The sequence below is a fragment of the Podarcis vaucheri genome (assembly GCF_965113315.1).
Source record: "Podarcis vaucheri genome assembly, chromosome: 1".
NCBI classification, from domain to species: domain Eukaryota; kingdom Metazoa; phylum Chordata; class Lepidosauria; order Squamata; family Lacertidae; genus Podarcis; species Podarcis vaucheri.
In genome coordinates, this window is record NC_138759.1 from 124532907 (window position 1) to 124558989 (window position 26083).

Sequence of the window (26083 nt, forward strand, 5' to 3'; positions counted from 1 at the left end):
GTAGTACTAGATTACACCAGAAAGGCATAATAATAATAATAATAATAATAATAATAATAATAATAATAATAATATATTTATACCCCACCCATCTGGCTAGGTTTCCCCAGCCACTCTGCACAGCTCCCAACAGAATATTAAAAATGTGATGAAACATCAAACACTTAAAACTTCCCTAAACAGGGCTGCCTTCAGATGTCTTCTAAAAGTCAGATAGTTGTTCATTTCCTTGACATCTGGTGGGAGGGCGTTCCACAGGGTGGGCGCCACTACAGTGGTACCTCAGGTTAAGTACATAATTTATTCCGGAGGTCTGTTCTTACCCTGAAACTGTTCTTAACCTGAAGCACCACTTTAGCTAATGGGACCTCCTGCTGCTGCCGCGCCGCTAGAGCACGATTTCTGTTCTCATCCTGAAGCAAAGTTCTTAACCTGAGGTAATATTTCTGGCAGTGGCGTAGCGTGGTGGGTGCAGGGGGGGCCTGCCGCACCTGGCACAACATCTGAGGGTTAGGGTTAGGGGGCGCAAATCCACGGGTTAGGGGGCGCAAATTACTTGCCTTGCCCCGGGTGCTGACAACCCATGCTACGCCACTGATTTCTGGGTTAGCAGAGTCTGTAACCTGACGCGTATGTAACCTGAAGCGTATGTAACCCGAAGTACCACTGTACTGAGAAGGCCCTCTGCCTGGTTCCCTGTAACCTCACTTCTCTCTCTTTTTTAATAAATATTTTTATTCATTTCCCAATACAAAATTATACAATCAAAACATATTTTCTTTTTATCACCAATTTCTCCTTTTTGACTTCCCTCAGCTTGTCTGATAATCCTTCATTTTACTCACTTCTTTCACATTTCTTAAATTAATATTGCACTACAATATTATTTTACTTTTAACCTTATTTTTTAACAATATTTCTAATTGATATTATCACAAAACTTCCTTAAAACTTACAAACGTTATCTGATTATCACTTAATTTTTGCATATATATCGCGTCGATTCTGGATCCTTCCTGTTAATTTATCGAGTTCAGCATAGTCCATCATTTTCATTCTCCATTCTTCTATTGTGGGTAATTCTTCTTGTTTCCATTTCTGGGCCCTGTAACCTCACTTCTCACAGTGAGTGAACCGCCAGAAAGCCCTCGGAGTGAGACCTCAATGTCTGGGCTGAACTACGGGGGTGGAGACACTCCTTAAGGTATACTTGGCCGAGGCCGTTTAGGGCTTTAAACGTCAGCACCAACACTTTGAATTGTGCTTGGAAACGTACTGGGATGGAATAATTATGAAATGTTTGCCTGGTCTGGGAGTTTGAAGTGGGCAGGTGGTCATCAGATCGCTCTGTTATCTTCTGCACAGCTGTATTTTAAGCGCTAACTCTTCTTTGGCATGGGCTATTGCTGTTTCACAGGCTCGAAAGGTGCTCCGCGAACTCAAGCATCAGAAACGCTGTCAGGAAGCTGTTACGACTATTGCCGCTTATTGGCACGGAGCTCAGGTAAGAAAACACAAGCCGGCTTCTGTTTGTTTCCGAGCCAGCTACATGGTGCAAAGGTTGCCTTTCGATGGAAAGAGTGGCAGAAATGTTTTCAGCTGCTTACTTCACTTCACTTGAATTTTTTCCACTTCCCTTACCCCACTCCAAACTGTGCTTTCCACTCTAAAAATCCAGGCACACACTTTTCATTTATTCTGTGTGAAACGGCTTCCTTTCTGTCCATTGGGAAAACTGAAGCAAACTCTCTTCTTTTCTTTCCTTTGTCTCTTTCAAAATTCCCCGCAATTCATTTTCCCAATGCACCGCAGGCGCGAAGGGAGCTGCGGCGGCTGAAGGAGGAGGCTAGGAATAAGCTTGCTATTGCTGTTATTTGGGCTTACTGGCTTGGATTAAAGGTACTACATGCAAGCGTCATGTGCCCCCTTCCCTTATCCCACTCACTTTTTTTTTAAAGCAAGAATTAATCATTTGTGCTGGCTTACTAAACATGAGCATGCCACTGCTGATAGCCTTTCCTTTACATCTTTGCCCCACTTAACCTGAAAAAAGTTCCATAAACTAAAAAAAAAGTCAAGCATGCCCAGCTGTTTAGCACTAATTGCTTGTTAACAAGCCATAAAGCATCTAGACTGAAAAAGGGGCTCTAAAATGTATTTAACTAAACTTGCATGTCTCGAAGCAAAGGCCCTTTTATTAGCATGCACATGCAGTAGTAATTTTATAAGTTCCCACGCTAAGAGCTGAGGCAGAAAAATGTTCTATTAATTAAATGCACAGCAGTGCACATAGGTTCTAACCCATGTCCTAATATTTCACAATTTGTGAGAAAGTGTTGGGTTTTGGTTTTTTTTAATCCCAACAGAATTCTATGATCTAAATTTCTCATTTTTTATATAATAATAATAATAATAATAATAATAATAATTTATTTATACCCCACCCATCTGGCTGGGTTTCCCCAGCCACTCTGGGCGGCTTCCAGCAAAATACAATAACCTATTAAACATTAAAAGCTTCCCTAAACAGGGCTGCCTTCAGATGTCTTCTAAAAGTTTGGTAGTTATTTCTCTCTTTGACATCTGGTGGGAGGGTGTTCCACAGGGAAGGTGCCACTACCGAGAAGTCCCTCTGCCTGGTTCCCTGTAACTTGGCTTCTCACAGCGAGGGAACTGCCAGAATGCCCTTGGCGCTGGACCTCAGTGTCCGGGCAGAACGAAAACATGAGAACGTATCAAATGTCAGGCCTACAGGTGTCAAAGGGCTCTTCAGGGTCCTCAGTGTGGTCCATCGCACCCTATCACTTGGCGTTATTGAGCCATCTCCCAGTGGCCATCAAACCATACCTTTAGTTGCGCAAAGGGGCAGTGGCGTAGCATGGTGGGTGCAGGGGGGGCCGGCCGCACCGGGCGCAACATCTGGGGGGGGGGGCACGCTCGCACTCGCAGCTCTCTGCCCCTACCGGGTTAGGGGGCGCAAATTACTTGCCTTGCCCCGGGTGCTGACAACCCACGCTACGCCACTGCAAAGGGGCAAGCGTACTAATGGCTTGCTGCATGCCACCACATTGCGTTCCCTGCAGGGTTTGGCAGCTCAGGGAGCGCTAGTGTAATAGGCAATTTGCTAACATTTGCAGCCAAGGTTCAGAACTGGGAACTGAAGCAGTCAGTAGACCGGGCATGCGAGAGATCAAGCAACCAATTAACACTAAATCCATTGCTCCTGGTAAATGAGCCCCTAGAGGGCCGTGGGAATTTGTGTCCCGGGCTTTTTCAACTCGTCTACCCATTGTACCCAAGGGGCGCATTGTTTGCCAAGTGTGAAAGGTGTAGGTGAGCGTGTTGGCCTCTAAAAGTGGTGCTTGGTCTGATCCCCAGCTGCATCTGAGCACTATGTAAATCTAGAGAATATTTAAAATTATATATAACCCTTTAGGACTCACACATGTTCACTTCATCAAATCTGACCCTATTTAAAAAAAGTTTGGGCACCCCTGGTTTACATTGAGCAACTGATTGCACAATATTGATACAGAGAAAAGAAGAAAACGTGTGTTATGTAACAAAAGCTCCTCCCTAGAGAACGTTTTTTTGAAACAGTTGTTTCAGCTATACTGAAGAGCCTTACCAAATGTGGCTGTACCTTAGGGAAGTACCGTAAATGCCACCTGGAACATCACTATTTGCTGCAGCTGTTTTTTTTTTAAATTTTTTTTTGTATGGTAAAATGCTCCACTTAGGTGAAATGATTCAACTGTTTGGGCTTTAGTAGTGATATACCATAAAAAGTAGCTTGAGGGTTATAGGTTTAATTTGGAAAACCAAGCTGGTCTGTTTGTGATAGCTGGGATACTGTTAAATTAAACTAGCATTGACTCACGTCATGTGGTTGTTGGCCCCTTTGGAGTGGAAATTTACTTTAGGAAACAACTGGAAATTCTCCTGCAATATAGCTTTGACTGATTTATTTGAGGAAAGGTGTTTTTTAAAATAACAATAACAATAACAACAACAGGTGCTTGGTCTAGAATTTCAAATGTTTATTTGATTTGGTGATCAAATTGCACAGGGCACCACCACCACCATGTAATTCAAACAAAACAAAACACATACAAACAACATCTTCCCAAAAACACTTTAGGCATGAGGGGTTCATAAACTGAACCCATTCATGAAACAATCATCAATTACTGACCATAAACAAAAATATCATTGAGAGTAAATTGATCATTGCCTGAACCCTAATGACACTGCAATTCCCTTCAACATTTGTATGCCATTTACTAAGAACTTAAATGCGCTTGTGTGAACTTCTATTTGAATACAGACTTAAGTAGCAGAGCATGCTTTTGTTACGGACTGCAAAATTTGCAAGACAAACATTCTGTGAGATGAACTATGTGTCAGTGCTGCAGGTGCATAACTACGGCTGCTGTTAGCGTAATGCTACACTCAAACAACCATTTGAACTCTGAAGATGCCTGTCCTCTACTAACCCTAAAATACCCAAAAGCAATAACAGAATCTCATGGCCCTACAGAATGTATAGATCTTTAACATCCCTTTTTGTGTTACCCATTCCCTGTGTACTACACATACTGAAGTCATGTTGATGTGATGTGATGTTCATGTATGTCTCTGTGTGACATCAAAGAAGAAGCTCATTTACAAGATTTTGGAAGAAAGCGCATTGACACCCAAAATTGTGTAAGGCTGGCCTAAACTGGGGTCCTTCAGTACTTCATGTTCAGACCTTAGTGTTTTAAGGGGACGTGTCCTAATGTTTTACCTGGAATAACAACCCTTTGGGCTGCAACTGTGCAGAAAGTTTTCCGTTTAAAATTGAGAGCTATGCAGCATTTGCCAGACCTAACATGCCATATGAGAGTGCCAGAACCCAGGGAACTTCTGCTACTCTTACTTCTCTTACCTGCCTTGGTGAAGCAGCGCTGAGGGGTCTGCTTGCACTTTCACCCTCTCTTCACCCTTTCATGCTGGGATTCTAAAAGTTGCATACTGTTCTTCCATCTTCCTGTATTGGCTTGTTCTATCAGTGGGAGAATTCTGTTCCTGGTCATTGTGCTTACCTGCATCAGGCTGTCTCTGTGATTCACTGTCTAAACCTTTTAGGCTCGAAGGGAGTTGAAACGCTTGAAGGAAGAGGCTAGGCGTAAGCATGCTGTTGCAGTCATTTGGGCTTACTGGCTTGGACTAAAGGTACTCTCTTAAACGACTCCCTTATGTCAATAATGAACTCAATAAAAAGCGTGCTCTCTACTAACGCATAATCAACCTCTGGTGCTGTGAGATTGCTCTAGCAAGCATGATCTTTAAGAAAATTATTCTTTCCCATAGATTGACTCTTTGAAACAAGCAATCAAAATGGCGTTGCAGATTATGCCAGACAACTTTATATGTGTGCGTTTTCAAATCTATGCAGCTGTTTCAAAAACATTGCTAATCTTACCAGCAGTGCGACTTATCAAAGGGATAATAAATAGTTTTAACCAATAGGGGTGTCATTGCAGCTATTGACACCAGCTGGCATTGGCGACAATTCAAGTAATGGCAGACAATTCTTTTCTGAACCACCTTTTGCTGTTGTGTGACGATAGCTCTTTGCTTTTGTTGGTACATGATTGTCCAGAATTACTAAACGTTGAGTATGCTTAATTTTCCTTCTGATGAGGATGGATCCCTGCCGGCAAATGGATTACACCCACATGGAGGGACTATTTGTGTGAGCGGATGCTTCCAGGGGATGGGGGCAAGAGAGGATGCTAGATATGTGACTGCTGCAATTTCTGCGGCTGCAGCAAAACTCCTCCTGCTACAGTCATACAGGAATCGCAGCAGCCACAAACAGTCCTGATTTGCATGTCACACTAAGCCAAATTATGGCTTAGTGCAGGTGTGGAGGAACCCTCCAGATGTATAGTGGGAGCCGTTTATGCATCCAGGGTCCCCGAGCGGAGTTTACAGGCAATTTGCAGCTCCCTGGTTCTTTGATGTGGCTGCATCATGCTGACCTGCGGCTGAGCCAGGTTCTCTCATCGCTGACCACGACCTGTAAGCAACTGAAACGAGGGCAAATTTCTTAAAGGTGCAACCGCATTCCATTCAAATCCATAAGGTTTTTGCCATTGATCCTTTATATTTGTGTTACAAGTCAAGTATATGAAGATGCTGTATATTCTTGCTGCTTTTTGCAGCGTCGGAGCATGTGCCTGCGCTGCCCAGGGCGGGCACGCTCCCGAGGGGCATGGGGCGCAGAGGGTGCCCTCCCAGGCGCAGGATACTGCTCGGGTGCATGGAGCGGCGCACCCACAGGGATAGAGCGAGCCACTCATAGCGTACATTCAGCGTACCGCCCGCCCGCAACTCCCAAGCCTCCCCCAGCGGTCAAAACAAAGGGGGAAGGGGGGGAAGGCCGCCGGCAAAGGGGCACAGCTCCCCCCTTCCCCCGACGGCTTGGGGTAGGCTTGGGAGTCGCTGGCGGTGCGCCAAATGTCACACACCCCTCAGCAAAGATACCTGGGGCGGTCCGCCCCCACCACACCCCTCTTCCCCCGCCCCTGGCCGTTTGTTAACCAGACAGTCAAAGATCAGAGCAAGTCATGCTTGATGTGGTTCTGCTCTCTCTTTCTCCTGTTTACATGACTTTGAAAATCTAAATGAATCTTATAGATACTACAGTTCAGCTGTTTCCTAAGAGCTGCCCTTTCTGAATATCTAGAAATCAAACACATATGATACGGTGTGTGGGTGGGGTGTTCTCCATTTTATTAAGAACCTGATAATGTCAGGTAGGGATAATGAGGACTTCTTCTCAATCTGTGTTTGAGTTGTACCACTTCAGCACCCTTGACTGAATGCTTCTCTACCAAACATTAACATGCACAAAGAAAATAGGAACCAGCTGTCACTTCCTGCCTATGACCCAATGGGCCTCTCAGGAGGTTACGGAGCCTTGGCCAATGATCAGTTGCAGGGGGGCAGCCTAGTTCTGGTTTTCTCCCCACCCTCTGCCCCTGCAAAATTACTGAGGACGCTTAAGCATTGCCATTTTACAAATAGCCCCTAACTGCATGGGAAAGTGTCTTACTTTGGTTCAGGAGGGTCCCTGGTGCTATAATTTCTAGGGTGGGTTGGAGCTGCGTGACAAAAAATGTGTCTTTGCTAGCCAGGGTGGGAGTGGGAGTCTAGAAACCTCTGCTTTTTCTGGGGCTGCAATATAATTCCTTGTGCAAAGGTGGGAGTTGCACCTATTGCGACCCACCCTTAATGCCCCCATGTAAGCAGCTCCTCTCCCACTTTCCTGCTTCAAAGTGGAGGGAATCCACTGCAGTTGCGAGCAGAGGATCCATGACTCCGCTTCCTTCCCTCGAAGCAGGGTGTGGGGGTGCAGGAGGGAAAGAGGGCAGGAAATAGATGCCGGGCAGGAAGACACCACCACACTTTGACCACTGAAAGTCCACCCCAGCCTCCCCAGATTTCCACTGAGACGGCCAGGCTACTCTCGATGGCCATAAGTCAGGCTCAGCATTATTAACTGGACTTAGATAAGCCATGGTTCCCCTTCCTACCCTCCTCTGAGGCTCAGTTTAAAGCAGCAAAGTGGACAAGAGCCGCCCGCTTTGCTCCTTTAAATCATTTAGTGCAACATTTGATTCAGAATATTTTTTCCCGTATTTTCCTCCTCTAAAAACTAGGTGCGCCCTATGGTCAGGTGTGCCCTATGGAGCGAAAAATACAGTACTTATTTCATAAAATGTATACATCGCTTGATTGTAAACAAAACCAAACCAAACCTCAAAGCGGTTTACAAAAGATAAAAGGGCAAAATCAAGAAAAATTGGCAACCCCACTTTAAAACAAACCAACGTTAAAATACTTAAACAGATTCAAGTTGCCTCAACTTTCTAAGCATCTGCATAGACTTGTCTAAACAGAATTTTTCTAGGAGGTGCCAAAAAGTACAGTGAAAGTGTTTGCTTGATCTCAACAGGCAGGGAGGTCCAAAGTGTTAGACGCTGCCACCCTAAATGATTGAGTTCTTACAAATGATGGAATGTGGCAATTGGATTCCAAAAGGTTCCCCACTTGGTGTAGAGAGGAACATTCAATCATGTGAGTCCTTACCTGTAAACTGAACTGGTACCACCCAAACCTAGGTTTCCTGATAATAATAAACACATCCAGAAATGCTAAAGCCTCTTAAGTAGTTAATGAGGATTTTTATTTTGCCTGTGTTTACCCTAACTTTTTGTATCTGGAGGGGAACCTAGATTGTGGTCTTGCCTCTGCAGAACAACACTAAAAATTGTCTCCTTGGAATTTAGTGTACTACTTATGCTTATGAGAAGAAAACAAAAACAAAAGCTTCATGTTTACTCTTGAGTTTTTAATTTTTCAGGTCCGTAGAGAGTACAGGAAATTCTTCCGGGCCAACGCTGGAAGGAAGATCTACGAGTTTATACTTCAGAAAATTGTACGTTTCCCTCCCCCCCCCCTTATATACAATTACTGCAGCCAGTCATCAGAAAAGAATAGCAAACACAGCCAGTTGATGTTGTTTTATTTCTCAACATACATAAGATGGGCTGATTGGAGGAATACATAATACATAGAGAACAACACTGCTTTCTCTATTAATGTGTTTTGTTTTTTTAATTATCTGTGCTGCGGATGGCAAAGTAGACTGCATTTAACCAAAAACAAAAAGTTGTTCAGCTCCTCGCAGCAGTGCCACAGAAAGATCAGGAGTACATGAGCTCATGGCTTGCTGTGGCTTAGTCTTGCAATGCTAAACTGTGGTTTGGTGCCAGTGTTGAGAACCTTTGTTCCTCCAGATAATTGCTGAGCTACAATTCCCATTCCCCTTGGCCATTGGTCATGCTTGCTAGGATGAGTGGGAGATGTAGTTCCGCAACATCAGGAGGGTTCAAAGGTTCCCTACACCTGGGTTAGTATCACATCAGAACCAGCTCATTGGCTTAGTACAGGGGTCTGCAACCCGCAGCTCCGGAGCCGCATGTGGCTCTTTTAGACCTTTGCCGCGGCTCGGGGCAGATAATAGCGAGGGGAGGAGGCGCATTGTGCGCCCCGACACTCCCCAGTGTGGCGGGCGCTGTACTGTCTGTGACGTTGCATGGGGGTGGTGCGTGCATTAGTCACGCACCGTCCCGACGTCACCTTCCCACCCGCCCGCTACATTGTAAGGGGCATGTACGCTGGTCACTGCATTGAAAGGGGGCATGTTCGCTGGTCACTGTTTTGATGGGGAGTGAAGAACACACACACAAAAAGGTAACTTGTTAATTTAATGTTTATTTCTATGAGGAGGAGTAATTCTGAGGGGTCAAACAAAGAAATAATAAAAAAGTGACAAAAAGTCATTTTTATAATGACGAGTTTTGCGGCTCCCGGGTTTTTTTCCTTCGGAAACGGGTCCAAGTGGCTCTTTTTGTCTTAAAGGTTGCAGACCCCTGGCTTAGTAAAAAGTACAATGGTTTTACACTCATTTGTTGCCAGCAGTGTAATATCTTTTTGTGTAAATAAAGCTGGATGTTGGTTTGCCAGATCTTGTGAGTAGGGAATGTGGTTGTACAAAGCCTGCTTGAATAAAAAAACTTGTCATTTAAAAGCAAACAAAAAAACACAGGTTGCTTAATTCTTCTTACCGTAGATGCAAAAGTATTTTTTGGAAATGAGGAATAAGATGCCTTCTTTATCGCCAATCGATAAAAACTGGCCAGCGAGGCCTTATCTCTTCTTGGATTCAACTCACAAGGAACTGAAGAGGATATTCCACTTGTGGAGGGTAACCATATGATACAAGAGTTAATTGTATTTGTTTGTTTGTTTGTATTTTTATTTATAGCCTGTTCTACCATCTACTCTCAGGCACTCAAAGCAATTTAAAGAATAATATAGTGTTTTGTTTTATTGTTGTATGAAACAGATAGAAACATAAACATGAAGGAAGCATTGGAACATCTGAACAAATAAAATACGATAAAAGCCATTAATAAAGGACCAGGGGGGCAAAACATGCAGTGGTCCTTATTTTTCATTAGAAGTGTCTCAGCAAAAATATATGTATTTCAGAGGCTGTCAATAGTTTCAAATGGCATCAATCCAAAGAGACTGAAATTGCTCTTGGGTTTCATTTGTTAGTGGGGAGCTAACATTTTCTCCCCGTGAAAAGGTAGTGCCTTTAATCTTCCTTAGTAGCGCCTGTATAGTCATCAATCTTGTGAGAGAGGGTAGCTGTTAAATTCTATTTACAGAAAGCTTAAAAGTGTGACTGGCTTACTGAACTCAAGCAAAGTCCAACCTGGGAACTGTGCACACGTTATTTGGAACTTCCCAGATAAAGTGGCGGAAGTCGGGGGTTTCTGGTCTCTCTGTCTCTCTCCTCTTCCCTCCACAGTTTAGTTAAATTGCTGAGGATGGCTGAATCAAAATGAGAAGTGTAAGCAACAGTTCTTGAAACAGCCCTCTGGGTGATTTCCATATTTTCCCATTAATCTACACTTTCCCCAGCCATTAGAATTTCCTTAAGCCTCGTATTCTGGCCTGTATGTTACTAATTAGTGTTATGAGGCAGATGTGTAACGATTGCTGTGGGCATATCTGTTCATCTTGCGAGATTTAGTCAGAGGAGTTATTTAAGAAGCAAAAGGTAAAGGTAAAGGTAAAGGGACCCCTGACAGTCAAGTCCAGTCGTGAATGACTCTGGGGTTGCGGCCCTCGTCTCGCTTTACTGGACGAGGGAGCCAGCGTTTGTCTGCAGACAGCTTCCGGGTCATGTGGCCAGCATGACTAAGCTACTTCTGGTGAACCAGAGCAGCGCATAGAAACGCTGTTTACCTTCCCGCCGGAGCGGTACCTATTTATCTACTTGCACTTTGACGTGCTTTCGAATTGCTAGGTGGGCAGGAGCAGGGACCGAACAACGAGAGCTCACCCCGTCGCGGGGATTCGAACTGCCAACCTTCTGATCGGCAAGCCCTAGGCTCTGTGGTTTAGACCACAGCGCCACCCCCAAGTAGAATACTTTTTCTTTTTTCTTTTTTACATTTTGATGTCCTGCCTAGGTTGTCTTGTGATGAATGCATATTCACAGGGAAACAGAACATGAGGTACTTCTTGTGGAGCTGATTGCTGCATTTATGTAATTGCCTGTGGGATATGACTGATTCAATCCAGAAAAGCATTAAAATTGGCTTCTTATGCACAAAGGGAATAGCAAGCCATGGCAGCTGCTCTTCCGAAGCCACTTTCAAAGAATAGCTTTGTGATTTATCTGTAATGCTGTTTTTGTAGTGTAAAAAGTACCGGGACCAGTTCACAGACCAGAAGAAACTGGTTTATGAAGAAAAACTGGAAGCTAGCGAACTTTTCAAGGACAAGAAAGCTTTATACCCAGCCAGGTAATGAGCTGTTCGGAGGCCTTTGCTGAGGCTACAAGATTGAAATGACCTTATTTCATATAGATTGAGGGGAAATTTGCTAGGAAATCCTACTTATCTCTACTAACAGATGCTGCTCGTTGTAGGCTTTCACAACTTTGCTTATCTCCATGGACTTGCCCAGAGAGCTTATATTACATGGATTATTGGCTTAATAAAATATTTCTTCCAATGGCTTTACATCTGGAAAATTGAATCTAAGTTGGTTAAGCACACTGAACACGCCGCGTACAAGGCTATCGAATTTAGGTACTGTGTAGGTTTCAAATGGATGTTACATAAAATCTCAACTTTTTTATATATAAAAAAAACAACTTTATGCCCATCCCCATTTCTCCCATGCCAAAGTGCAAGAGCGGGGATTATTGAAACCTAGGAATGAAGAAGCTTTCTAGGAGATGCCTCATCGTTTTAAAATTACACACTTCCCAGGAGTGTGTTGTGTTGTATGTGTTTGCATCTTCGTGAGGCCTGCCTAGTATCAGTCAGCAACTCGCACAAATATTCTGAAGAAGGGATTTATTGATTTCTTTATTAAATTAAAACCTCACATTCTAGGAAACCTCTGTGGGTAGCAGGGACTGATAGATTGTGGAAATGTAGATCCCTGCGTGACGACCGTGGAAAATGCAAGTTTCATGCTAGGGATTATTAGGGGAAAGGATTGAAAATAAAACTGTCAGTTCAGTGATGCCCTGGGAAAAGGCACAGAGAAAGGAGCAAGACCTCTGTGAAGAAAGACCACATCCATATACATTGAAGCTCCTAGTGTAGCGAAAAAGGGACAACACAATAGTGGTTTATAAAGTTACATATGGTTTGAAGGAATTTGAGATTTCTCCTCTCGTAATCCAGATCTTGGAGATCATCCGGTGAAAATTAGTTAGTGGGTGATGCAGGAAAGACGTAAGGAAGGACTATTTTGAACACAGCCCATAATTAACGTAAGACGTGTGTTCGGATACCACTCAGGTCTTTTTTCACTTTGGTATTAAAACAAGCAGCCAAAGTTAAGTTCTTTATCTTATCAGTTTCTTAGACAGGTAGGAGCCAGTCGTCATATGTTTGGATGAATCTCGGGCAGCACTCCTTGTTCCAGACAGGGGTACACACAGTTCATATTGCTTCAGGGGTTGTAACACTGTCTGCATTCCTTCTTCCTTTGGAAGCAGGGGGGGGGGAGAGAATCTAATGCAAAATGACGACAAAAATTGTTTGGGCATATTAATAAGCGTTGTAAGAAATGTCTTCTTTTTGTAATTAAATATATGTTGGGTGTCTGTTTTGTTAGGAGAGTCCTCTGACATAGTTGTGGATTAGACTCCTGGGCCGCATGGCTATAGGGCTATGTGTTCCTCTCACTGGGTTTTGCTCTCGGGGTTTGTACGCCAGTCTCAGTTTCCCAGACGAGGAAATGTGTCTAAAGTAGCCAGAAGTGGTAATTGTTACATCACAAATACACATGTCACACACAGCTGGATTTCCTATGACGCAAAGAACTGAGGGGCAGATCTTAATTTTTTCTACTGATTATAACGTAGAGGCGTGGCTCCCTTAATAGTAGGGGGGAATTGAGTGTACAGTGGTACCTCGCGTTACAGATGTTTCAGGTTACAGCCACTTCAGGTTACAGACTCTGTTAACCCAGAAATAGTACCTGGGGTTAAGAACTTTGCTTCAGGATAAGAACAGAATTCACGCGGCGGCAGTGAGAAGCCCCATTAGCTAAAGTGGTGCTTCAGGTGAAGAACAGTTTCAGGTTAAGAACGGACCTCCAGAACGAATTAAGTTCTTAACCCGAGGTACCACTGTACAGGAAACCCAGAAATCCTTCTTCAGGCTAGGAAAATTCTGGGGGCTGAAAATCTCACCATTCCTTTCAGGTTGACCGTGGTGAGCCAGCAAAGTTATCTTCCAACCCTGTAATAATAGTGGAGATGACGATGATGTTGACTATAACAACAACAACAATTTATTTATATACATCCCACCTGACTAGGTTGCCCCAGCCACTCTGGGCAGCTTCCAGCAAAATATAAAAAACACACACATAAGAGAACTTTGTCAGCATCTCCCATTAAATTCTCCCTAAACAGCTCAGGACCACAATACCTCAAGGACTGCCTCCCCACACATGAACCAACCCAGACCCTTGACCATAATCTGAGGCTATTCATTGTGTGCCTCCTCCATGAGAGCTCCAGAGGGTGGCACCACAAGAAAGGGCCTTTTCTGCAGTGGCTCCCTGCTTGTGGAATTCTCTCCCCAGGGAGGTTTGCCAGGCACCTTCATTGCATAGAATAGAATCATAGAGTTGGAAGAGACCACAAGGGCCATCGAGTCCAACCCCCTGCCAAGCAGGAAACACCATCAGAGCACTCCTGACATATGGTTGTCAAGCCTCTGCTTAAAGACCTCCAAAGTAGGAGACTCCACCACACTCCTTGGCAGCAAATTCCACTGTCGAACAGCTCTTACTGTCAGGAAGTTCTTCCTAATGTTTAGGTGGAATCTTCTTTCTTGTAGTTTGGATCCATTGCTCCGTGTCTGCTTCTCCGGAGCAGCAGAAAACAACCTTTCTCCCTCCTCTATATTTGAACATGGCTATCATATCACCCCTTAACCTCCTCTTCTCCAGGCTAAACATGCCCAGCTCCCTTAGCCGTTCCTCATAAGGCATCGTTTCCAGGCCTTTGACCATTTTGGTTGCCCTCCTCTGGACACGTTCCAGTTTGTCAGTGTCCTTCTTGAACTGTGGTGCCCAGAACTGGACACAGTACTCCAGGTGAGGTCTGACCAGAGCGTGTCTTTAGGTGTCATGTCTTTAGGTGTCAGGTAAAAACATTCCCCTTCTCCCAAGCCTTTTGATAATTACTGGGTAATTACTGGACAATTAAACAATCTATGACCTTTAAAACTTGGGGGTGGTGGTGGGGTGTATTGTTTTTCTTTGTTACTGTGTTAGATATTTTTCTGCTTTTATATTGTAAATCGCCTGCTGATTCCCGGATGAAGGGCAGTATAGAAATTTCATTAATCGCCAGGCAGGTAGCTGTTTACAAGCTTGACTAAAGGCGTGCCAATGGAGCCATTTTATGAGCTTTCTTCATCTCTTTCTTTCTCTTGTCTCCCTCCAGTGTTGGGCAGCCTTTCCAAGGGGCTTACCTCGAAATCAGCAAAAACCCCAAGTATAAGAAACTAAAAGATGCCGTGGAGGAAAAAATCATCATTGCTGAAGTAGTAAACAAAATCAACAGAGCAAATGGAAAGGTAAAAAAAAAAAAAGTTATACCCAATGAGATTCACTTTTTGTTCCCTTTGACTTATTTTACATAAGCTTATTACTGTGTAAAGCAAAAGCAATTTTTTTTTGCTCTTAATATCCCCAGTGCTAAGGGTCCTTGATTCTAGTTTGCCTTATTTTAGAATAGCTATTCCCAATCGTGATGAAATGTTCAAAGCGAGACTTGTGACTTATCCTGTCCCTAGTTAACTAGATCCTTATTCCCATTTCAGTAGCCATTTTTTAATTCATTCCCCCATTTCAAGATTGCTAATTCATTTGGAAAGGGTGGCCCTTTCGCCACTGAACCAAAATGGCTGCTACTTTTATCACGTAGACTTGAAAAATCTTGGTACAGTGGTACCTTGGGTTACATACACTTCAGGTTACATACGCTTCAGGTTACAGACTCCACTAACCCAGAAATATTACCTCAGGTTAAGAACTTTGCTTCAGGATGAGAACAGAAATCGTGCAGCAGCGGCAGCAGGAGGCCCCATTAGCTAAAGTGGTGCTTCAGGTTAAGAACAGTTTCAGGTTAAGAACAGACCTCCAGAACAAATTAAGTACTTAACCCGAGGTACCACTGTACAAGCCAGACCTTGTTGCATTGCTTCTTTAATAGCTACCCCTATGTATTAGCCCCGTGAATAATCCCTGTCGTTCTTCCTCAGTGCACCGCTAGGATTTTCTTGCTCACAAAAAACAACGTGCTGCTTGCCGATCAGAAATCAGGGCATATCAAATCAGAGGTTCCTCTAGGGGACGTCACTAAGGTATCCATGAGCTCCCAGAATGATGGCTTCTTTGCTGTGCATCTCAAAGAGGTGGGTATGAAATCCTGTATAATATGAGCAAACGCTTCATAATTCAAAACTCGTGATGGTAGTAAATCACAGCCTATACAGAATAAAATGGGGAATTTTCTGCTATCCCGCTATCTGCACACTGTATGTGCAGTGATGTTTCCTTTGAACTGGCACCCTCAACTATGAGTTTACTATACTTTCAGCCCCTTACCTATCCCCCCCCCCATTAGAACAACATATAGCAACAATAACTTGTCCAGTGGTACATTCCTCTAAAGTTTCGTATATAGTACGTACAGTGGAACCTCTGTTTTCGAACGTAATCTGTTCCGGAACTCTGTTCGACTTCTGAAATGTTCAAAAACCAAAAATCAAAGTGCTGTCAGCAAAGTGAATGGTGAAAATGGAAAAACGCGCTGCAAAAGCTGTTCAACTTCCAAGGCGCCTTCAAAAACAGAAGCATTCACTTCCAGGTTTTCGGCGTTCGGCTTCCGAAACATTTGGCAGTTGAGACGTTTGAAAACCGAGGTTCCACTGTAGTACATAATAAGTTTATCTGTGTATCATAAATTTTAAAATGCTGTCCACAGGGATCCTTGTGTTGTGGGCAGAATAAAAGTATTCGTCTCATTTGTAAAGGAAAAGAAGCAAAGCACATTTCACCAAAAATGTACTTCCTTGAAGTGCCTTCTGTGCAGAGTAAGACGCATTCCAAATATTATTCAGCCAAACTTCAATTGGGATTTCAATAGATTGTTTCCAGTACTGGGCTTTGGTTAATTGGGCTGCTGATAACAGAAAAAAATGCTACGGGGTTATCCACACTTATCCTTTGCCCTATGCTTTCCAGGCACAACTCCACACTTTAAAGTTCCTTGTTCGAGTGCTCTTTCCCCCCACTCACTTTCCCTGTGAAAACCTGCTCTCTAAAGCTGAAGCGCAGCAAACAGCAATTCAGGTGTTCCAAGGATTGCTGTTTGCTCCAAATCAGCTGCAAAGAGCTGGTTTTCAGGAAAGCTCCGGGGCAGGAAAAAATAGTGCCAGGAAACAGAGCTCTAAAGCTGGGAGAAAAGCTAAGTGCGGATAATCCCTGTTTGAATTTGGATCAAATAATAATGTGTGAGTTTCCTTTTCTGTCCCAGGGATCTGGAGCAGCTGGGAAAGGGGACTTCCTGTTCAGCAGCGATCACCTGATTGAAATGGCCACGAAGCTTTACCGCACCACGCTCAGCCAAACCAAGCAGAAGCTCAACATTGAAATATCTGATGAGTACGTCTTGGCACTTGCCCACTTTAAACAGCTTCTGCTGGGAGAAATCGAAATGACTCTAAATGAAAAGATTGAAACTGATTTAATAATATGAAAACAAACTGAAGGTTAAAAATAGGAAGGCTGATGAGAAACAAACCACCATGGAGAGACAGGGAAAGCATGTGGAAGCAACAGCCTTGAAACTGTTTAGCGAGGGGGCCACCACAGAAGCGGCCACACACTGCTCTCCATTTCCCCAACCTGCCTGACTACAGTTGTAAGTCTGGGAAGCCGGTGTTAGGACTCCTCCCTACACTAAGATAGTTTTCAAAAAGAACTTCATTTATCCCTTTGCTGCCTTATCCAGCATTGTTCCCTAACAATATTCAAAGCCTGCCCACATGACATGGGTCAATGGCCCATCTGGTTATATGATTTGGATCTTTGGGTCTCTCTCTGCTATTTGAGGAGAGACGCACATTTATGCTTTTAAAACAGTCTTTTCAAGAGTTATTTCTTAGCCCCAGCTTCATCTTGACAATTTGACTGGCACTTAGTAATGTGTGGAACATAATTGATTCCACGGCATGAGCAGTTTTCTTACTCTTCCTTTGAATAAGAGGCGATAAAATCAGAGTCCCCTAGTAATCTTGGTGTGTGTTCTTGTAAAACGGGGGTCTTATGCATTCCATTACTTTCTCACCCGTTTATTGCTATAGAATTACTTGCTCGCAGGAGGGTCTGGAAGAAAGGGAGACTTGTGAATTTTCAGATGACTTATTTTTGGCGTAAACTGAATTGTCAGCACAGATGGTGTTTTGGAGCCCTTTTTTATGTAATAGGAGGGGAAAATGCATTTAATCTACTAGTAAACCATAATTGTCGATAGCCTTTGTTTCCAAAGGTGCCAGACTTGAACAAAATTAAATATGTGTGTGCTTGGTAAATATTTAGCACACTGGATGAGTCTGCTTAAAGCAATTTCACTTACGTGATGTAACCCTGCAGGTCTGTTTCCTAATGATGCAAACAAGGCCAGACTATGGTAATCCCTAGTGTGCAACTACTTGTGTTCGCATTTGTGTAGGTAGGGGGACTGCTAGTTCTACAAAGCATCGAAAAGGAGGTATACAGGACTCGCAGGGAGCATGTGAGCTTATGGTCTTCAAACGCAATTATGGTTGTGCTTGTATGTTGCTCCTTTAGTCTAGCAATGACGTGTTTGTTGTACCTTGGTTTTTCGAACAGCTTAGTTCTCAAACGTTTCGGCTCCTGAACGCTGCAAACGTTCCAGTTCCAGTGATTGTTCCAGTTTGCGAGCTGTTTTTGGAAGCCAAACGTCCAATGGGGCTTCCACGACTTCTGATTGACTGCACAAGCTTCCTGCAGCCAATTGGAAGCCGCGCTTTGGTTTCTGAACGTTTTGGAAGTCAAACGGACTTCCGAAACAGATTCTGTTCAACTTCCAAGGTACGACTGTATTACCAGGTGTGTATTACCAGGTGTCCCTTTGGGGCAGAGGGATTGAAAAGAAACTGAGGAGCAGTGCTTAACACCTTTAATTGGGACTACTGCTCTGCCTCTAGAAACTGCATGAAAGGTGATGGTACATTGGAGCTCAGAATATTAGTTGTGGGGCACTGCAGCTCAGGGACAGACCATGTGCTTTTGCTTGCAGAATGTCCCGGGTCCAATCCCCAGCCTCTCTGGGTAGGGCTGGGAAATATTCCTACCATGATTCCCTGGAGAACTTAGCGTAGGCAATACTGAAGTGAACAGACCAATGATTCGACTTTGTGTAAGGCAGCTTTTATGAGCTGGGGGCCATCAGCCACCAACAGATGAGGAAGGTGTGTTAGGTTTCTCTACATTGGCTTACAGCTGCGTAACAACTCCCACCACCCATAGCTAGCAGGACCAGTGGTCAAGGATAATTGGAACTGTACAGTCGTACCTTGGTTGTCGAATGACTTGGTTGTCAAACGTTTTGGCTCCCGAACGCCGCCAACCCGGAAGTGAGTGTTCCGGTTTGCAAACGTTCTTTGGAAGCCGAACATCCAATGTGGCTTCCGATTGGGTGCAGGAAGCTCCTGCAGGCAATCGGAAGCCGCGCCTTGGTTTGCGAACATTTTTGGAAGTCGAACGGACAACTAAGGTACGACTGTGTTCCAAAAACAACCAGAGACCCAAGTTTTGGAAACACTGGCTTAGAGCAACTGTCGACCTTCTTCTATGCATCATTATTTGTTGTGGTCCTTTCCTTGCAGGCTTTCAGAAGATGGAGCGTGATGAAAATATGAATAAACATTGCTCACTAGGACTTTATGTAGTTAACTGGTGTTTGGGACAGGATTGGTGTAACCCTGCTGACCATTAGCCACAGTTTTCCAGTCGCTGGCTGACGTGCCATTTATGTATCTATTTAATCAGTTATTCCTCTCCTGCCTTTCACGATTGTAATCCATCTAAAGTGGATTACATGTTACAGTGCTTTTTTTAAGTTTTAAAGATGTGATTTAGTTGAGGGGGAGAGAGAGAGAAAGAGATGCAATCCATCACCAATGATGGATGGGGCTCTGTACTCTAAATGGCTGACCACTTTTGCCAGAAGGTTTTAGGGGAAGGGAGTGAGTGGATGGGAGTTCTGGGCTAATGGCTCATCGGGGACTCCCAACTGGGTAGGTGGAAAGATGTACTCTGTAGAAGCTCTGAAAAGTTCAGGCTCCTTCGTCCCAGGAGCTCTGCAGTTAGTTTGATTTGTGGCTTCTGGTTGAAGGCAAAAATCCTTTTGAAGTGTGCTAAATCCCTGTTGGAAACCTCGCTTAAGATAAAATGCTGGAAAGAGAGACTGCCTATTCTAAAAGGTGGCGTGCTTTCCTGCTTTGTTACCAATGGGATCTGTCAGCGCTAAATGGTGCTATGATGTTTATCTTTCTTGTTTCTGGAGCTGCTGTACTGAATGTGGAGGAGGGGAATATTCAGTAACACTTAAACTAATGGTTTGCAAGCTACTGGGAATTTAGCCTAGCCATTTGGACGTAGGAAAGCCAAGAGTGGGGTGGGGGGTGTCCAAGAATTCAGTTACACAACTTGGACAGGGCTGAGTAGGAAATAACGTGGTCACTGTGAAAAGCTGAATAATATGAAAATGAGGGGTTTTAGATATTAAATGGATTCAGATAAGCCATAAATTATCATACAGCAGATATGTGGGAGCCAGGGTCCAGATGTAGCCAGTTCTACCCTACCCGACCAAGATGTTTCTTAGAAGCTTGATTTTACCTTATTATTTTTAACGAAGCCTTTCCAATGGCTGAGAGAACCCTCCATATGTGATTGTGCAGTTTGCCTTGAAGAACATTCCTTACATGCAACAAGGATGTATCAGAATGTTGTTTGAAAAGCAAGGCACCGCCGACCCAAAGTTAAACCGTTGATTTCAACTGGAGAGGGTTGGACACATGCCTTGCTTCCTCGTTGCAGTAAATGTGGTCTAAAAAGTGATTAATTTTGGCTGAATTGTGTCCATGGTTGTTACTTTTGTAGGACAGGGCCTGGTGTGTCGAGCAAAGAACCATTCAGTCTATCAGCAGCAAGGGAGAGGGACATTCTGATGGGAGCAGCTAGAAAGGAGGAGGGTTGAAATGGATAGGAAGAAGGGATCAGGCTTTGGAAATTACATTGGAGCTACATGGGACGCGGGTGGCGCTGTGGGTTAAACCACAGAGCCTAGGACTTGCTGATCACAAGGTCGGCAGTTCGAATCCCTGCGACGGGGTGAGCTCCTGTTTCTCGGTCCCTGCTCCTGCCAACCTAGCAGTTCGAAAGTACGTCAAAGTGCAAGTGGATAAATAGGTACCGCTCCGGCGGGAAGGTAAACGGCATTTCTGTGCGCTGCTCTGGTTCGCCAGAAGCGGCTTAGTCATGCTGGCCACATGACCCGGAAGCTGTACGCCGCTCCCTCGGCCAATAAAGTGAGATGAGAGTCGCAACCCCAGAGTCGGTCACAACTGGACCTAGTGGTCAGGGGTCCCTTTAACTTTACCTTACATGGAAATAGTAAGCATATACGTAGGAATACTTTTTTTATGGATCTCTGTGGGTGGTTAGACTCATGTGGAAGCCAAACTCGCAAGAACTCACAAGACGTTTCGTCTTGCGAAGCAAGCCCATAGGGAAATTCGTCTTGCGAAGCGACTCAAAAAATGCAAAACCCTTTCGTCTTGCGAGGCATTCGTCTTGCGGGGCCCCACTGTATTTCCTCGCGTCAAGTGTGGCAGGGAATAAATATATCTGTACTCAATGTGCTGGAGGCTGGGATACAGCTGAAAATCATTTTGTGATTGTTTCAGCCAGCAGTAGAATTTCCGGCACACCATATTGAGCCAATCTTGAACGTAAAGCCAAATTGTGACATTTTGTATTTATTCCAGTGCCTGCATTTTGATTTTATTTTTGTAAAAGCACGCTAAGTGCTGAAGGGCAACACAGTAAGTGTGTCAGCCAGGGTTTTCCCCACTATCTTTACTTTCCTCTGTACTCCGTGCTCTGGCAACTTTCCAGATTGGATTATTGCAACACACTCTATGTGGGGCTGCCCTTGCAGATGATTTGGAAACTTCAGTTGGTCCAAAACAACTCTCAAAATATAAAGATTTCTTTAATCATATAGCAGCCCTAGTATTTGCTTTTTAAAAGTTACTTGGTCTGATACCCGAGATAGAAAACCTGGACATTCTTCATGTCTGCCCTCAACAGTAATATTTCTATTTTTTTTAAAAAAGCAAACATTTTGTATTTGTTTAAAAACCAGTAAAACTTTGTTTTTTTAAAAAAAGCAAACAAAAGTATCTGGCATTTGCAACCTGTTAATAACCCGTTAACAGAATGTACAACCTTCCTCACTGCCTGGTATAAGCAAATTTTGGAGGTGGTTTACTCACTTAGCACTATGGAAGATAAGCAAAAATCAAGGGTAGCAGGAGGGGAGAGTAGATTTGCAGTGAATTACTGGGTAGGAATATCCAACACTGGCCATATTCAGGTCCATTGATTTTAGCATGTCTTCTCCAAGTATGATTAACGTGAGATAATCACCTTCTATTTTATTGCTAATATAAAGAGGGCTTGTGATGTGCTTAAACTTCTTTTTCTTTCTCCTTGCTGCTGCAGCCAACTGGGACGAACGCCATACCAAACTGAAACCTGTGTTTTTTTCACCTCCTAGGTTCCTCGTTCAGTTCAGACAAGACAAAGTGTGCGTCAAGTTTGTGCGGGGCAACCAGAAGAACGGCAACGTGCCCACTTGCAAGCGAAAAAACAACCGGCTTCTCGAAGTTGCTGTACCTTAATTTATGCACGCACTCTCCCTACAATTCTCCGTAATGGTGCAATTTTACTCATTTGGCAGGGGGGTGGGGTGGGATTTGAGGGAGGGGCAGTCTGCTAAAAGGTGCGACTAACTTATTGACCACCACCCCTTTTTGTTTAGTTGTTACAGCTTTTGGTTGATTTTTATATACAGGCTTTGTGTGCTGATAGCATATTATAAACAGAAGGATGCCTTGTCGCATATAATTTCTGTGGTCATGCCTTACTTTTTAACGCCGCATATCGTAAACCCTGTACGCTTTCATGCCCCATTCCTCATATTTATTCTTTAGAGCAGAATCCTTCACAGCAGGCTATATAGACCCATTTCCTCCCAACCCTATTCTGTGGCAGAGCTCAGTCCAAAGGGTTAATCATAAACCAGGACGGGAGAGTCTGGCAAAATTCTGGGGCTGCTGCAGCTACCTTGTTAATTGCAAACAGCACAAAGCACCAAGTAATTTGATCTTTAATGGAATATGTGGGGCAGGAAACCCTAATTCTGCAAAGCAGAAGGAATGTACGACTGCATATGTAGCAGCTGCATATGGTTTTTTGTTTTGTTTTATTTACAGTGCGGGTGGCATTCTGCTTCAGACTTTTTAATTGTCAGCTTTTAATGACTTTGTAAGACTAGGAAGCAGAAATGAGTCCATTTAAAGAGGCAAGAAGTGCGTTAAACGGTTAACAATAGCCACACAACAGCGCAAGGCATCTCTTTTGTTCTCTATGGGGTCTCCCACCCCTCTTTAAAAGGACCCTTCAATGTTTAAAACTCCTTAAAAGCAGTTGTTTGCATGGGGAAACAAGAGGGCAAGGTATTTTACACTACGTGTCAAATGAAGGGATAGAGGAATTTTCTCTCTCTCTCCCCCAGATGTTGGCATGCGTGCTGTACAATGTGCAATAAAGCATTCATACAACTTGTGAAAATTATTTATAATAACTTCTGTGGGTAATAAAAGAGGAGCGATCCTGCGTATTTGTTGTGAGGACTTAAGTTAGGCTAGTTCTATCTTAATGTTGACGTTATCACTTTGGAAGAAGGGGAAATCATTTCGGTGGGGAGGTATGATGTACATAAATTTGATATTAATGATAAATAATTGTTTTAATTCTGTGCTGTTTGGTACTCTTGTGATAACCATATTTTTGTATTTCAACCAGTTTTATATAAGTTTGTGTGCCTGATATGTAATGTGTGCACAGAAACACTTTACAATCAAGAACTGCATTCTAAACTTCCTGAATGGAGATTGCAGCTTAAAGCCTTGTATAAACCAGGAGAATTAGCGGAACGCATTGATTTATGGAGTATCGTTTTACAGTGTTTAGACAGAAGTTAGCTAAAAGAGATTGTTGAATGTGACTGTTTGACTTGTTGATGTAAGGATGGTTTTAGATCTATTGTATTCTCAGACTGATGCAAGAACTTGCCATCAAGGAAAGCTTTCTGCACAAGATGTGCAATGCAAAAAACACAAACCCAAGTATAAATAAAGAGAAGCTTTGAAGCAATGGCTTGTTGTGTTTGGCCTTGGGTTATTTATCAGCCATCAAATACGTACTTTTTTTAAGAGTGCAGAGTAGAAGAATTAACGACAGCAGATCTATTGATAATATAGATCCCCCCGATGCATTTCTTAAATAGAAATCTTTCTGCATCTGTATTTCCATCCCATTTGATCTTTGATGAAGTGGATTCAGAAGAGATTTTAACCACTTGAGCTGCTGCTTCAAGAAAACCCAAACTTACACAGCTCATATTAAATAGTAGCTTCACCATCTGAACTAAGAGGATTCTTCCGATATATGGAGCTGAATGCGATCCCAACATCTCTGCATATTTGTGTGGCCATGGAACCTAATGATGCTATTCAGATGAAGAGGCAGAGGACCACACAGGTTGGCTTCTCCGTGGCTGGGGTCAGCAGGAAACAGGCCTAACTCCCAGCCCAGTAGTGCCCCCAAAATGAACCCCTTTATCCCCATATAAGTGGGTGGGCAGGTATGATTACAGTGGTGCCCCGCAAGACGAAATTAATTCGTTCCGCAATTTTTGTCGTCTAGCGAATTTTTCGTCTTGCGAAGCACGAAATCCCATAGGAATGCATTGAAAATCAATTAATGCGTTCCTATGGTCAAAAAAAGTCCAAACAAAGCCAAATTTGGTACAACAACAGTTTATTAACTGCTCTTTAAAGTCACACATACTGTAAAGAACAGTTCAAAAATTTAAGGGAAAATAAATTAACTTTATAAACAAAACATGTCTTTGTTTTTAGTCAAAGAAAAAAAGTCGCGAGACGTTTTCGTCTTGCGAAGCAAGCCCATAGGGGAAATTCGCCTTGCGAGGCAAATCGCGAACGGAAAAAACTTTCGTCTAGCGAGTTTTTTGTATTGCGAGGCATTCGTCTTGCGGGGCACCACTGTACCGTATTTTTCGCTCTATAACACGCACCCGACCATAACACGCACGTAGTTTTTAGAGGAGGAAAATCCATAGGCATGCCACCCATAGGCATTCCCTCCATAACACGCACAGACATTTCCCCTTACTTTTTAGGAGGAAAAAAGTGAGTGTTATGGTGCAAAAAATATGGTAATTCATGTGGGGAAAGTAAAACACCATTAAAATTCAGGGGATCTGGCTACTAGGGCTAGGCGATCTATCAATATATTGTCCAAAACCAGCTTGAAGTCCATATCATGATAATTGGTTTCATCGTTTTGGACCTGGCAATATATCGCAAGTCATGGGCGTGTGTGTTTTACGCAAAAATCACTATGTAGAGAAAACCGTGAAGCCAGCCAATGCCTGTACAGAGCTCCATTCTCATTTCAGACATATTGATATATTGTGATGTTCAGCTGGCGATATATATTTCAATGTTGAAAACCGGATATTGCCCAGCCGTAGCTGCTACAGTGAGGACAACATTTGACCTGCTGCCTCGACCACCACAGATAAAGAGCTGGCATGGAGATGGAGAGTAATATCTCCCTGCTGGAAGTGAACAGATGTCATTTGGCCCTCGTGGAAAAGAGCAGAATGCAGTCCACAAGAACATTGCAGGGGGGGACATGTTGCAGACCGTGTTAAAAAAACAAAGCGAAAACCAGACCGGAGCAACCCAGTGGTTTTCTCTCTGGAGGAAGAAACCTAAAATGAGATAGAGGACTATCCTTTCTTCAACTTCCATTTCCTCTCTATGTTTTTAATAATCCTGTCTTTAGTGGGAAAGTCTAGCCATCCTTATTAAGAGACCCACCCAAGTTCCTTAGAGAGGCATTGTCTCTTTACAAGATGCTTCCTGTTCAGAACCCGTGAGCACCAGTGGATAATCCATGGAGTTTGCAGGCTTCATTTCTCTGCTGCTTCTCGCATCTGTTTTAAGCCTCTGAGCGTGGAATGTTAAGGGCTGGGAAAGAGAATGGACCACTGGGGAATTTTACAGCCCACTCTCATCCCCTCCCTTATATTTTAACATGGCAAGGAAGGCTACAGCTACACGGCTCTTTGCTTACTGACCTCAGCTACCCTCTGTGACTCGGTTGGGAAAAGTCAGTGGAGGGCTGCTTCTGGCTGTCACCAAGGCGGATTTTGCAGATCAGCCCACCAGTTATGGTCAAAAGCTTTCTTTTGATGTGTGGCTTTTGCTGCAGCGCACTCTCCGAAGTGATGAGCATAGGGGAGTTTGGCAAAAGGAAAACATGGCTCCACAGAGGGAGATTGTACTTTATGCGTTCCTCCATTCCCCCACCTCTGTAGAGATTGGTGGGAGAAATGCAGTTTTTGCATTGATTGTGAAACTCAGGAGTGGTAAAGTTTGGAAGCTTAATTGTTCAAGATTCAAGTGTTGCTCTGTCCTTCTCCCATCTGAATCTCATT

General features: G+C 43.6%; 1 protein-coding gene across 5 annotated transcripts in view; it reads left to right on the plus strand.

Moving 5' to 3' along the window:
- Nucleotides 1-23709, plus strand: part of MYO1B (myosin IB) — a 148390-nt gene extending 124681 nt beyond the window's left edge. For 3 of the 5 annotated variants that reach the window (XM_082227779.1, XM_082227778.1, XM_082227780.1), the window contains 10 exons: nucleotides 1418-1504; nucleotides 1813-1899; nucleotides 5131-5217; nucleotides 8417-8491; nucleotides 9689-9823; nucleotides 11332-11438; nucleotides 14615-14747; nucleotides 15435-15587; nucleotides 16712-16839; nucleotides 22049-23709. In XM_082227779.1, the coding sequence (XP_082083905.1) occupies nucleotides 1418-1504; nucleotides 1813-1899; nucleotides 5131-5217; nucleotides 8417-8491; nucleotides 9689-9823; nucleotides 11332-11438; nucleotides 14615-14747; nucleotides 15435-15587; nucleotides 16712-16839; nucleotides 22049-22172 (1116 nt within the window). In that variant the 3' untranslated portion in view covers nucleotides 22173-23709. The remainder of the gene's footprint in view (nucleotides 1-1417; nucleotides 1505-1812; nucleotides 1900-5130; nucleotides 5218-8416; nucleotides 8492-9688; nucleotides 9824-11331; nucleotides 11439-14614; nucleotides 14748-15434; nucleotides 15588-16711; nucleotides 16840-22048) is intronic. The other 2 variants (XM_082227781.1, XM_082227782.1) reach the window with 2 other exon arrangements.
- The last annotated feature ends 2374 nt before the right edge of the window (nucleotides 23710-26083 follow it).